General features: G+C 50.3%; 1 protein-coding gene across 1 annotated transcript; it reads left to right on the forward strand.

Annotated features, from left to right (window-relative positions):
* Nucleotides 1-902: 902 nt before the first annotated feature.
* On the forward strand, nucleotides 903-12,758 carry GLRX5 (glutaredoxin 5). The gene is made up of 2 exons (XM_049769904.1): nucleotides 903-1,253; nucleotides 12,132-12,758. Exons 1-2 carry the CDS (start codon nucleotides 941-943, stop codon nucleotides 12,308-12,310), a joined length of 492 nt encoding a protein of 163 aa, XP_049625861.1. The 5' UTR covers nucleotides 903-940; the 3' UTR covers nucleotides 12,311-12,758.
* Nucleotides 12,759-13,191: the final 433 nt, after the last annotated feature.

The raw sequence follows: 13,191 nt of genomic DNA on the forward strand, positions 1-13,191 counted from the left end.
CCATTCATTGGGGTAAAGGCTTAAGTGGTTTGAAAGGTCTGGGAGAAGGCCACAGCCCCGGAGGGGGGAATCACCCCGAAGTTAGCGCTTTGCAAACTCCTGACAAAAAAAAGGCATTTGGGGGGCCTGAGAGATAGCATGGAGGTGAGGCGTTTGCCTTGCATGCAGAAGGACGGTGGTTCGAATCCCGGCATCCCATATGGTCCCCCGACCCTGCCAGGAGTGATTTCTGTGCGTAGAGCCAGGAGTAACCCCTGAGCACCGCCGAGTGTGACCCCCCCCCAAATAAAAAAAATCATTTTGCAGCGAAGAGCAGCTGGAAACACCGGGCAGGGTCCAGCTGGCCGCAGCGCCCACGTGAGCAGCGGGGTCCTGGGAACGTGGCCGCCGTAGCTGGGAAGAGGGGAACCCCAGACCCAGTACTCGCTCCCGCCTTGAAGCTCCGCTTCTCTACCGCCGGCGGCCTTCTAGCAGCCTGGAGAGTCTCCTAGGAGCTGGACAAGTCAGATGAGCCTCCTTCCAGCTGGGTCCCATTGCCTTGGCGACCCGGCGACCTTTGACACCGGAAGCGGAAGCTGCAGCTGCCTCCGGACGTGACCCCATTTAGTTGTTCCGCAGAATGAACAAAACCCCGCCCCGAGCCTTTCCCATACTTCCGGTCGGACTCTTCCGGTCCCTTGACAAGTAAGGGGCGTGATTTTGACGGATAGTCTATTAGACCAATCATCAATAAGGCCCCGGTTTAAGCACCGCCTCCAAGCTCTAGAGGGGTGAGACTAGTAAGCTGATTGGTAGAATGAAGTCAGGCGTGCTCCAATCACAGAAAAGAGATTTTGGAGTCGGCCCAATGGGAGCCCTCGGGGGGCGGGCGGCCGCCGGGCGACTAGCACCGGGTTGCAGGCCGAGGTCGGTGCAGCAGGGCTCCAGCGAAGCTAGGGGAATGAGCGGCTCCCTGGGCCGCGCGGCGGCGGCTTTGCTCCGCTGGGGACGCGGTGCGGGTAGCCGCAGCGTGTGGGGCCCGGGCGTGCGGGCGGCGGGCTCGGACTCGAGCTCCAACTCGGGCTCGGGCCCGGGCGGCTTGGCGGAGCAGCTGGACACGATGGTGAAGCGGGACAAGGTGGTGGTGTTCCTCAAGGGAACGCCGGAGCAGCCCCAGTGCGGCTTCAGCAACGCCGTGGTGCAGATCCTGCGGCTGCACGGCGTCCGCGACTACGCGGCCTACAACGTGCTGGACGACCCCCAGCTCCGGCAAGGTCAGGCTGGGCTGACTTAGTGGGCTGGGGGTTGGGGCATGGTGGGGTGCTGCTGTGTCTCCGCGGGACACGTTGAGCGACTGACCTTGGGCTTGGAGGTCTTGAGGCAAGTCCTAGAGGACCCCCATCTTCACCCACCCTGATCTGAAAGGTGTTTGGGGGTGCATTCATTCGCCCAGCACATCGCTTGAGCCTCCTCTGGGGGAGTGGGGGCCCCTAGGTCGACCCCCCGCGAAGGGCTGCGCTTTTAGGGTTGTCTGCCCGACCTCCAGAGGAGGGAATGACCACCTCGTTCTTGTCCCGGGTAAGGGAGGCTTCGCACTGGCCCGGTCCAGAATGAGTCCACACGCTCTCGACTGATTGTAGTTGAGTTCGAGTTCCTGTGAGAAGATAAAGCTTTCTGGAGGTTTCAGATCTTCAGGGAAGGAGCAGCAAGTGAGACTGGGGGGTATGGAAATCAGAGGGCAGGTAAGGCATGGCTGGTGCACAGGGGGTTCTATCAGGCCATAGAAAGGTCACATGGCTTCTGAGTGGAATCCCTTCAACTGAGCACCAGGCCTGAAGCTCCTTGGCTGGGTTGGCAGAGAAGTGGGTTCTGGTTCCCCAGCCTCTGGAGTTTGACTTATGTACCCTGTTTTTCAGTTAAAGGTCTCAGTGCCCAGGACCCCCTTTTACTGGTGCAGAATGAGGCTTCTAAGAGTAGCAAGGTTTGGGGAAAGTCCACGGGATTTCTAATTATTCTACAGGTGGGACTCATATCTCCATTTGCAAGGGCCAGTCCAGGACTTGGCATGTGGACAACACCAGGCTAGCAGCCCGTTCAGATTTGTGGTGGCGAGAGCTCCCTGTGCCCAGCCAGCTGGGTGGCCTTGGGTGGGTTTTCCTAGTTGGCTAAGCCAAGAGGATGAATGAGGGAGATAAGGAAACCTCACATGGTCAGGTTTGGGGAGGGGATAGAGTTAGGAAAGCCAGTGCAAGGTGTCTATCTCTTCCCAGCACTTTGAGGATTTCAGAGTGTTTCTCCACCTTATCTCGTCCTCACAGGGTGCTGCATGGGCAGAAATTAAGGGGAGGCACGAGAGACCAGCCTGGTTATCAGGCATTTCACTCTGGCCCCTTTGACTTCCAGGCTGGGCTCATGAGTTCTTTTCTATGCAGGGGGCTCTGCAGGCCCTTAAATCTCCTCTGCTACCCCACCCCAAGCTATTCTGCCTGGAATAGCTAGAACCCAGCACAGCACTCCTCCCTGAGGACTTATCCATCTTCAGTGGGAAGACATGTTGTGGGCCTCTCTCTCAGTAGGCAGTAGTTGTACTTGAGGGATCTGGCCCCCTGTTGGCTAGAACCAGAGAGGGATGCTCAGAAACAGGGCTGTCAGGCTGAAGGCAGACTCAGGGTGGGGTGTTAATTGTGTGTGTGGGGGCTCCTGGCTCCCCATCTTCTATTCTTAAGTACCAAAGGAGTTGCAGCCTTGAATTGTTGAGTGCTCCATCAGAGCAGTGTTTGAGGTGGAAAATGGACCTTGTAGATAGGGAGCAGAGTTTCTGCCCTCTCTGGCCAGGTTGTGGGGGTGGACCATGGATTTCAGAGCAGGCAGGTGGACAGGAACGGTGCCAGGGAGGACTTTGAAACAGGAAGCTCAATCACCTCTGTGTGCTCTGCCCCTCCGCACTTAGAGAGATGCGGCAGACCGGCTGGTGTTTGCTTTTTCTGGACACTTCCCAGCACAGGGCAACTTCTGGTGCCAGGAAGAGGCTTCTGTCCATCAGAATGTTTTGTTTCCTTGTGCCAGGACAGGCAGAGTTTTACAAAGGGCATAGCCAGCCCACCATGGAGGCCAGGGACTGGGAAGTGACAAAGATCTGCCCCAGGAATAGTCAGTGTCACATGGCCACCTGTGCTGACTCTGATGAAAGCCCACAGGGATCAGGTCCCCATTAACCTGCTAATCTGGATTTTCACAGCACAACATGATTTTTTTGTTAGAAACCACTGAACATGTCAAGAAAATTCAAGTTGCCTGTCTGCAGATAACTCAGGATTAACCCCTGAAATGTTTCTGACCTTTGTCTGAGCTACCTGTGTCTATGGCTCTATTCTTCTAAGTGCAAGACACACATCTCATTTCAAGGTCCCAATGTTGGAGCCCCTGTGCAAAGCAAACTTGGCCTCAATGACTGGGTAATTTTGTTGCTTTTATCTTGTCACCTGCTCTTCAGAGCCCAATCACTCCTAATTCTTTCTGGATCCTTGATTCCTTTTTTTTGTTTTTGTTTGTTTGTTTGTTTTGGGGCCACACCCGGTAACACTCAGGGGTTACTCCTGGCTATGCGCTCAGAAGTTGCTCCTGGTTTGGGGGACCATATGGGACGCCGGGGGATCGAATCACGGTCTGTCCAAGGCTAGCACAGGCAAGGCAGGCACCTTACCTCTAGTGCCACCGCCCGACCCCAATCCTTGATTCCTTGTACTGTGTCTATTGGTTGAGCTGCCTTCTGATTTGGTCAGTGTTTGTTAAACTTTGAACAGAATGTTCAGCCTTTATGGACCAGGAATTTGAGGCAGTAGCAAAAAATGATGACATTGGGACTGGAGTGATAGCACGGTGGAGAGGGTGTTTGCCTTGCATGAGGCCAACCTGGGTTCTATCTCCTGCATCCCGTATGGTCTCCCAAGTAACACCAGAATGAACACTGCATGCTGAGTCAGGAGTACCTCTTGAGCTCTGTTGGGTATGCCCCCCCCAAATTAATGACATTGGCAAAAGTTAAAATTTTGGAGGAGAGACAAGAGTGTGTAGGGTTGTTCCATACTAGCACAAACTATAGCTGAATGCTATAATTATAATTATATATGTAATTATAATGCTATAATTCCAATAAAACTTTATTTACTAAGTCAACCTAGGGGTTGGCTTTGACTTAAGACCAGAAAAGTAGCAGTCCTTTCAGTCAATCCAGGCCCCTGAACTTGTCCCTTGCAACAAGAATTGTCATAATGTGGTCATGAAGTCTTCAGGGGCTGTATGGAATGGGCTGAACCAACCAATGAGTAACAGTGAGCTTTCCTGCAATCCCAAAGAACCAGTGGGAGTCGTACTCAATAGTCTAGATATCAGGAGTGTTCTGCTTGGTCTCAGTGTTGCTAAAATCTCGTCCCCAATGTGTAGGAAATGCTGCTGAGGTTGTATGAACGTAGCATATGGACAGTGACAGACATGGGCCACAGCTACTCAGATTAAGAACTTGGCTTTTGCCTTGCAAGTGGCTGACCCAAGTCACCTGAGTCTGCCAGGAGCAATTTCTGAGTGCATAGCCAGGAGTAACTTCTGAGCACTGCCAGGTTTGTGTGGTCCAAACACTCAAAGAAAAAAAAAAGAACTTGGGTTGGCTTGGAAATCAGTGCATATGTGACCTGCTGTGTCAGGGGTCTCAAACTCAATTTACCTTCGGGCCACAGGAGGCAAAGTCGGGGTGATCCTTGAGTGCAAAGTCAGTAGTAAGCCTTGAACATTGGGGGATGTGACCCAAACAACTAAAAAAAAAAACCAAAACAAAAAAAGATTTCCTCTAGGGCAGGGCCACAAAATGTTGTACTGAGGGCCATTTGTGGCCCAGGGGGCCGCAAGTTTGAGACCCTAATCCTCTGGCTTCTTTCCTCACCTAAACCTTATTTTTTGTTTTTGGGCCACACCTGGCAGCACTCAGGGGTTATTCCTGGCTCTAAGCTCAAAAATCATTCCTGGCAGGCTTGAGGACCCTATGGGATTCCAGTGCTGCTCAGTCTACTTCTGCATGACCTTGGGGGACCCTATGGGGTGCCAGAGAGTAAACTTGGTTCTGTCATGTGCAAGGCAAGTGTGCTATCCACTGTCTTATCAGTCTGGTATTTTGGTCCTTAGAGATATTTTTGGAAAGATTGAAGGGTGTTTTTTGTTTGTTTGTTTTTCGTATGTAGGTTTCCAAAAGGCAACCCAATTTGGTAACACTAATCTGATCAGTGCTGTTTCCTGCCTATGCACTTTTTTGTTCCTGTGTTCTGTTTTGTTCCTGTGTTTGGTGCTGTCTTTCCCATAGTGATTCTCTTTTTTTGGGGGGAGGGGATGCCAGAGACTTGGAGAGAAAGACGTATGGTCTGTTCTCTTGATTGAATTCACAGGGCCGCTATCCCTCATTTAATCTCGAGGCCGTGACTTGTTCCCAGTTTGCAGATGAAGAAACTGAGGTAGAGACACGCTCCTGGGAACAGCTCAGCCAGCCAGCTTGGCCCCACATTTGGGTTTTCCCCAGAATGGGATTCTGGAGGGTCTGCCAGTTCCAAAGCCCACTAAAGGAAAAAAAAACTGTTCCGGTCATCCTGTTTTTTGTACAAACCAAGCCTGGGCTTGAATGTCTAGTACTGTGCCATTTTGTGAAAAGCACCTTTTGAAATCCCTGGAGGGAATTTTTTAGGACATATTCTCTGCTCTCGCCTGACACTGTAGGATGTTAGTATTTTTTGGTGGAGTTTTGGTCAAGTGTAAAAATTATCCCGCGAGCCATACTTTTAACCCTCTGTGAGCCAGTCTGAATAAGGATCGCACATGAAATAATCCAAACGAGGTCTAGGGTGAAGCACGTGTAGTCTGGCAGTCTTCTACCTGCAATGGAGGTAGGACTGTAGTATTTATTGAGTACAAAACACCCCCAGGTGGGAGAGTAAGGACAGATATCTCAGGCTATCTTGAGCTGACCCTGCCCAGGTTTATATGTAAGACAATCTGTTTTGTGGTAAAACCAAGTTGTAATTTGATACAAAGAAACCAGGGATGGGGGCCGGAGAGATAGCATGGAGGTAAGGCATTTGCCTTTCATGTAGAAGGTCATTTGTTCGAATCCTGGCATCCCATATGGTCCCCTGAGCCTGCCAGGAGTGATTTCTGAGCGTGGAATAATCCCTGAGTGTTGCTGGGTGTGACCCCCCCCAAAAAAACAAACCAGGGATGGTCTCTGTTTGGGTAAAACAAGGTATAATCTAACAAGAAAGGCAATTTTTGTGCTATGATCTCCTAAATCTGGTCTTCTAATCCTCTACCCATGTCCTCCGATGCTCCCCTAATTCTGCCCTAGGCACTTTGGGCCCCAGGTCAAACCATAAACATCTATCATTCAAGTTCTTTCTTAGGTGTGATTCTCTTATTAGAATTTAGTTGCCCAGTGATTTTTTCCCTGTTTTGGGGCCACACCCATTAGTGCTCAGGGATTACCCCTGACTCTGTTCTCAGGGATCATTCCTGGTGTTCAGGGGCTATGTAATCACCCTATGTGATCGAGTCTTGGCTGTGTGCAAAGCAAGTGCCCTCTCCATTGTGCTATGCCCTCAGCCTGAGTTGCTCGCTAGTTCTCAGGGATATTTGTAATACCTGTTGGCATCCATATTAACAGTGTTTAAACAGAGTTGAATCCATGGATTTACGTGACTTGGGGGAAAAAATTGAAATGATCCATGGAGGCTTCTTAGCAGTGTTTAACACCAGAGGCTGCTTTTGGTGAGCAAGCCTGGGGATTCAGGGTCCCCTGTGGCCACACCCACCAAGGGTATTAAAAGGTATAGGGTGCTGGTGTTCAGACTTGGGGTGCTACACATGGCAATGCCTATGCTCCACCAGCTCTGTGAGCTCCTTCCCAGCTACCCCCTTATTCCCCTCTGGGATTTATGTTCATTTTCCACTTGTGACATTCGGGCCTGTGTTATTCAAATCTTCTTTGGCTGCAGGTGAGCCATTTCTGAAATGTTTTTAATTTTGTTCTTTGGGCTGCACCTGGAGGTGTTTAGGACAGATTTTACACTCTGGAATCATTCCTGGTGGGTCTCAGGGAACCATATGGGGTGCCAGGAATGGAAACCAACTTGTTCCTGGTAGAGATTCTTTTATTTTAATTTAAAATTCTTCGGGACCGCATGTGGCAGTGCTCAGGGGTTACTCTGCGCTCAAGGATCACTACTCCTGGTGGTGCTCAAGGGACCAGGTTCTTCCCACTGTGGGGAGGGAGGAAGGGGGGGGAGAGAGAGAGAGAGAGAGAGAGAGAGAGAGAGAGAGAGAGAGAGAGAGAGAGAGAGAGAAAGGAGAGAGAGAAAGGAGAGAGAGGAGAGAGAGAGAGAAAGGAGAGAGAGGAGAGAGAGAGAGAGAGGGAGAGAGAGAGAAAGAGAGAGAGAGAAGGTGTCTGCTTGTCAGCGCTAGCCTAGGACGGACCGTGGTTCGATCCCCAGCGTCCCATATGGTCCCTCAAGCCAGGAGCAACTTTTGAGCCCAGGAGTAACCCCTGAGTGTCACTGGGTGTGGCCCGAAAACCGAGAGAGAGAGAGAGAGAGAGAGAGAGAGAGAGAGAGAGAGAGAGAGAGAGAGAGAGAGAGAGAGAGAGAGGAGAGAGAGAGAGAGAGAGAGAGAGAGAGAGAGAGAGAGAGAGAGAGAGAGAGAGAGAGAGAGAGATGGATGCCTGGGGCCTGATATGTGCTGCATGGTCATGGCATTTGGGGTGAGTGGGCCTGCCTCCCACAGGGCCTGGGTGTTGGGTGTCTGCTTCCCCTATTGGCTGTTGAGGGTAAAGATCAATCTGGCAATTCGTAGAAGTGATTCAGCAAAGATGGTACTTGGGGAGTACCCCCATGCATTGCTCCCAGGCCCTGTAGTCACTCTCGATGATACTTGACTCATCCAGCTGGCGGTTCAGTGCTTGGCCTGAAGCCTGAGGTGTCAGGGGTGGATTGCATCAGGCTTAGACACATGTGAGGCCTGAGCCCCATCCCAGACCTTGTCTCATTCCAATCCCGGTTCTAGAGATAAGACTTGACTCTTGGGGATCCAATGTGTGGTTTTCAGATAAGTTCATCTTTCACTTTTTTTTTTTTTTTTTTTTTTTTGGATCACATCCAGCAGTGCACAGGGGTTCCTCCTGGCTCTACGCTCAGAAATCGCTCCTGTGGCAGGCTTGGAGGACCATATGGGATGCCGGGATTAGAACCACTGTTCTCCTGCATGCAAGGCATGCCCTACTTCCATGCTATCTCTCTGGCCCTCATCTTTCACTTTTGATTGCTTTTAAACACTGGATGGCGGATTGCTTTTAAACACTGGATGGCGGATCCCCAAGCAGCGGGTATTCTTGGCAGTAGATAGGCAGAACCCAAGGTATCACTGGTGGGAAGCAGAGCCAGGGCATGACAGCAGTGAGGCACACACACATCCTGCATAGAAGTGGAAAGGGGGTTTCTGACTGTCTTGGAATCTCCAAATTTTGCATTTCAAGGCTTCTCTGCTCCTCTTAGAAAAGTGGAAGAAGGGGCCAGAATAATAGCACACCCGTAGGGCCTTGGACGACCCACGACAGAACTGGTTTCAATCCCCAACATCCCATGTAATTCCCTGAACCTGCCAAGAGTGACTTTTGAGCACAAGAGCTAGGAGTAACCCCTGAGTGCTGTATATGACCCAAAAACAGGAAGAATAAAAGAAAGACTAGAAGCAAGGACTTGAGGGGGAGGATAGCCCCAATATTGGCCTTGCAGGAAGGTTCTGCCAGTGGTTCTGGGGCACAGCTACTTGTTTCTCCAGCACCAGGTTCCCCAGAATGACCCTGGGTTTAGACTTCCGGCTGAGAAGCCACGGGGATTGGTGGATGGAATTAATCAATTAATCATTCTTTACGGAAACCCACTACAAACTCCAGTTAATTGTGTTTTGGGGTGGGGGTTGAGGGGTGGCATCAGGGATGATCCACAGCCTCATCCATGTAGAGTGTGTGCACCTTGGCCCTGCTGATAGTGTGGTACAGGCAAGGCTTACATGCATTCCCCTGGGCCTGTCCCCCCTCAGTCTGACGTCTGGAAAGGAGAGATTAAGGCTCCCCACCCGCTACCAGGAAGAAAGCTGCTGTTTGTGGCCTAGGCCTAGGTGTGGTGGCTTTGGAGAAAAACACCTTGTGTCTTTGGACTGGTATGTGTGATAAGACTCACCGCTGTCATTTCATCCGGAAATTAATAATAGGGTGTCAATTCATGTGGGTGTTGCCTTAGGTCTGTTTATATTAAGAAACAAAATATCATTCCTTGGCTGATTTGTTCCATGTGCATAATGTTTACTTTTCTGCTTGGGTTATTTTGTTTGGTATGTTTGGTTTTTTGCCACTTAAAAATATATACATTTGTATATATAAAAATTTATATGTGTATCTATAATATATATACATTGTGTATATATCTTTTTTGTTTTGTTTTTGTTTTTTAGGGCCACACCCGTTTAACGGTCAGGTATTACTCCTGGCTCTGTGCTCAGAAATCACCCCTGGCTTCAGGGGACTCTATGGGATGGGGGGATCTAACCACAGTCTGTTCTAGGCTAGTGCTTACAGGCAGACACCTTCCCTCTAGCCCCACCTCTCTGGCCCCTATATAAATTGTATATGTATATTTACAAATATATATATATATATATATATATATATATATATATATATATATACATATATATCTGCCTATTGGGGCTGGAGTGGTAGCACAGGGTGTAGGGCATTTATCTAGCATGCCTCTCACGTGATTTTGATCCTCAGCTCACATAGGGTCCCTCCACAGCCATCAGGAGTGTCATGAGTGCAGAGCCAGCAGTAAACATTGAGTGTAGCGGGTGTAGCGGAAAGAAGAGAAACATTAAAAAAAAAACCAAACAACTATGTGAATATAAAAGTAACTAGTGTGGGTCAGAGCACTAGTACAGTGGGGGTGGGGGGTATTTGCCTTGCAGGCCGCCAACCCAGGTTCTATCCCCTGATAGTCCTTAAACAGAGCCAGCCTGAGGTCAATCCCAGCACTGCCAGGAGTGATCCCTGAGCTCAGGACCAGGAGTAAGCTCTGAGCACTACTGGTTGTGGTCTCAAAAAAAAAACAAAAAAAAAACACATACCTCCCCACCACCACCACCAAACAAACAAACAGAAAGTATAAGATATAGTGATTATTGTATGCCTTGGTTTTAACAGAACCATCTAGTGTTATTGACCAAATGTGTTGACAAAGGCTTCGTGAGCTTAGAACCACCTTCCTGGGTGACAGAGAATCACTTAGAGGTCCCGCCAGGCCTCATTTCTGCATGGTCAGGCCCCTCACACCGATGTGCTTTGTGGGGGTGGGGTGGGTTTTGAGCATGAGGCAGGAGTGGGGCCTCATTCATCCCTCATGGTGCCTGATCTCAGCACAGGTGAGGCCCCCCCCAACCTCCAACCCCAAGGCCTGAGTCAGTGCCACCCGTATGCAGCCATGGAAAGGGTCTCTGGGTCCCTGAGGACAGTGGAGGTTTGGAGGTTCCCTTTTTGGTATATCACATGAGCTAGTCCAGTTTGCCACTGTTTTTGGATCCGAGATAGGTCGTCCCTGTTTCCTGAGGTTGGGTTCAGGGCTTGACCTGGGAGCTGAGGCTGGAGCCAAAGTGGAGGGCGGAAGATTCATCCAGGGGCACTCATGGCAGTCACAGAAGAATGGGGAGGATGGGGACGACATTTGCCTTGCATGCAGCTGACTATAGCTTGATCCCTGGCATTCCATATGGTTCCCTGAGCATCTCCAGGAGTGATACCTGAGCACAGCCAAGAGTAACCTCTGAGCGTTGCCAGGTGTGGCCCAGAAACGGGGAGATAAAGTGATAGGCATGATACCCCTTTAGTATCAGTTTGCAAACCATAGTGTCTAAATTTAAAAAACAAAAGTAGATGGGAGAGAGAGAAGAAACATGTCTGTTATAGCGACAAGCAGGGGGAGGACAGGAGGGCAACTGGGGACATTAGTAGTGGGAAATGTGCACCGGTGAAGGGTGCTGGACATTGTATAACTGAAACTCAGTTATGAACACCTTTATAGCTGTGTATCTCACAGTGATCCAATTAAAGAATTTTGAGGGGCACACCCTGTGATGCTCAGGGGTTCCTCCTGGCTATGTGCTCAGAAATCGTTCCTGGCTTGGGTGACCATATGGGACACTGGGGATCAAACTGCGGTCTGTCTAGGTCAGCCACATGCAAGGCAAACACCCTACTGCTGTGCCACCACTCTGTCCCCAAATTAAAGGGTTTTCTGTTTTTTTTTTTGTTTTTTTGTTTTTTTGTTTTTGGTTTTGGGCCACACCCAATGGCACTCCTGGCTATGCACTCAGAAATTGTTCCCGGTTTGGAGGACCATATGGACTGCTGGGGATTGAACAAAGTTCCTTCCTGGGTCAGCCACATGCAAGACATGCCTTACCGCTGCACTACTGTTCCGTTCCCTAAAGAATTTATTTTTAAAATAAAGAATGATAGAACCTGAGCAATAGCACAGTGGTAGGGCATTTGTGTTGTATGTGGCCGACCATAGACAGACCTGGGTTCAATCCCCAGCATCCCACACAGTCCTCTGAGCTTGCCAGGAGCGATTTCTGAGCACAGAGCCAGGAATAACCCTTGAATGTTACCAGGTATGGCCCCAAACAACAATAACAAAAAAAGTAAAAATAAAAAATGATTGTGAGAAAGAGGCTGTAACAATAGAACTGTGTAGAGGGCATTTGCCTTCCTTGTGGCCAACCTGGGTTCCATCCCCAGTACCCTGTATGGTCCCTCAAGCCCCATAGGAGTGATTCCTGAGCTCAGAGCCAGAAGTAAACCCTGAACACTGTGGGGTGTGACCCCAAAACAAACAAAAAAATTGCTTGGCAGTCCCTCTGATTCCCTGTGACTTTCTTTGCAGCAGACACACTTCCCAGACCCCCCCACAAATACGAGGAGGGACCCCGCTTCTCTGAGAGGAGCAGGTCTGCAATGAAAAGCCAGGGGGATGCACTCCCTACATTGACGCCTCCTTCTTGTCTCCCTGCAGGCATCAAGGACTACTCCAACTGGCCCACCATCCCCCAGGTGTTCCTAAATGGCGAGTTTGTGGGGGGCTGCGACATTCTCCTGCAAATGCACCAGAACGGGGACCTGGTGGAAGAGCTGAAGAAACTGGGGATCCAGTCTGCTCTGTTAGATGAAAAGCAAGACCAAGACTCCAAGTGAGGCAACGCCGGGGGACCATAGGGGATACCTCTGGGCCCAGTGTCAAGACTCACAACCAGAAAAGCCTTACCAAGTCGGTGTTCCCCAGGAGATGTCCCCAGGCCCGCACATATCACACACAGCAGTGTGGTGACTTGGAGACTTGGGGGTCTGAAGTTTGGGCTGAAGTAACTGGTGGAAGCATCAGCACAGCCATGGCCCGCAGTCCCCCCATTCGTGCTGGGCCCTGCTGTCGACACGGGTCTTCCACTGTTGCTCTTAGCCCTCGGCCTGCTTCATGGGGGCAGTCTCGGCATCTAAGCCCTGCTTTTCCTGACTGTGCCAGGGACCCCAAAGATGATCTTGACTCTCCAGTGCTCCAGTACGCATAGGAAAATGGCAGGCAAAGTGTGTGCATTGGGCTGTGTCTTCTTTTTCCATTTTAAAATAAAATGCCAACAAGGGGCAATAGTGTGTGAGTTATTCATGGCAAGGCTCGTGGGCGGGCAAGTTTGTGCCATGCTGAGGGTGTGAACAGACGAATGAACCAGGCATTGGGGTGACCCACCCTCCCGGGCCTGTGGAGGTGGGTCTGACTGGCTGTAGCTTTTCTTTTTTTTTTTTTTTTTTGTTTTTTGTTTTTGGGTCACACCCGGCGGTGCTCAGGAGTTACTCCTGGCTATCTGCTCAGAAATAGCTCCTGGCAGGCTCGGGGGACCATATGGGACACTGGGATTCGAACCAACCACCTTAGGTCCTGGATCGGCTGCTTGCAAGGCAGACGCCGCTGTGCTATCTCTGTGCTATCTCTCCGGGCCCTGGCTGTAGCTTTTCAGTCTCATCTGGAGCCCAGTTTCCCCAGAACCACACCAGCATGGGAAGTTTTCTCATCTTTGCCTGGA

Source organism: Suncus etruscus, chromosome 3 (assembly GCF_024139225.1).
Source record: "Suncus etruscus isolate mSunEtr1 chromosome 3, mSunEtr1.pri.cur, whole genome shotgun sequence".
In the NCBI taxonomy this organism is placed as follows: domain Eukaryota; kingdom Metazoa; phylum Chordata; class Mammalia; order Eulipotyphla; family Soricidae; genus Suncus; species Suncus etruscus.

Excerpts from the sequence above, each read along its gene's own strand:
- GLRX5 (XM_049769904.1), top strand. The coding sequence starts at position 941 with ATGAGCGGCTCCCTGGGCCGCGCGGCGGCGGCTTTGCTCCGCTGGGGA. Across the intron at positions 1,254-12,131 it reads CGACCCCCAGCTCCGGCAAG|GCATCAAGGACTACTCCAAC; the intron begins GTCAGGCTGGGC and ends GTCTCCCTGCAG.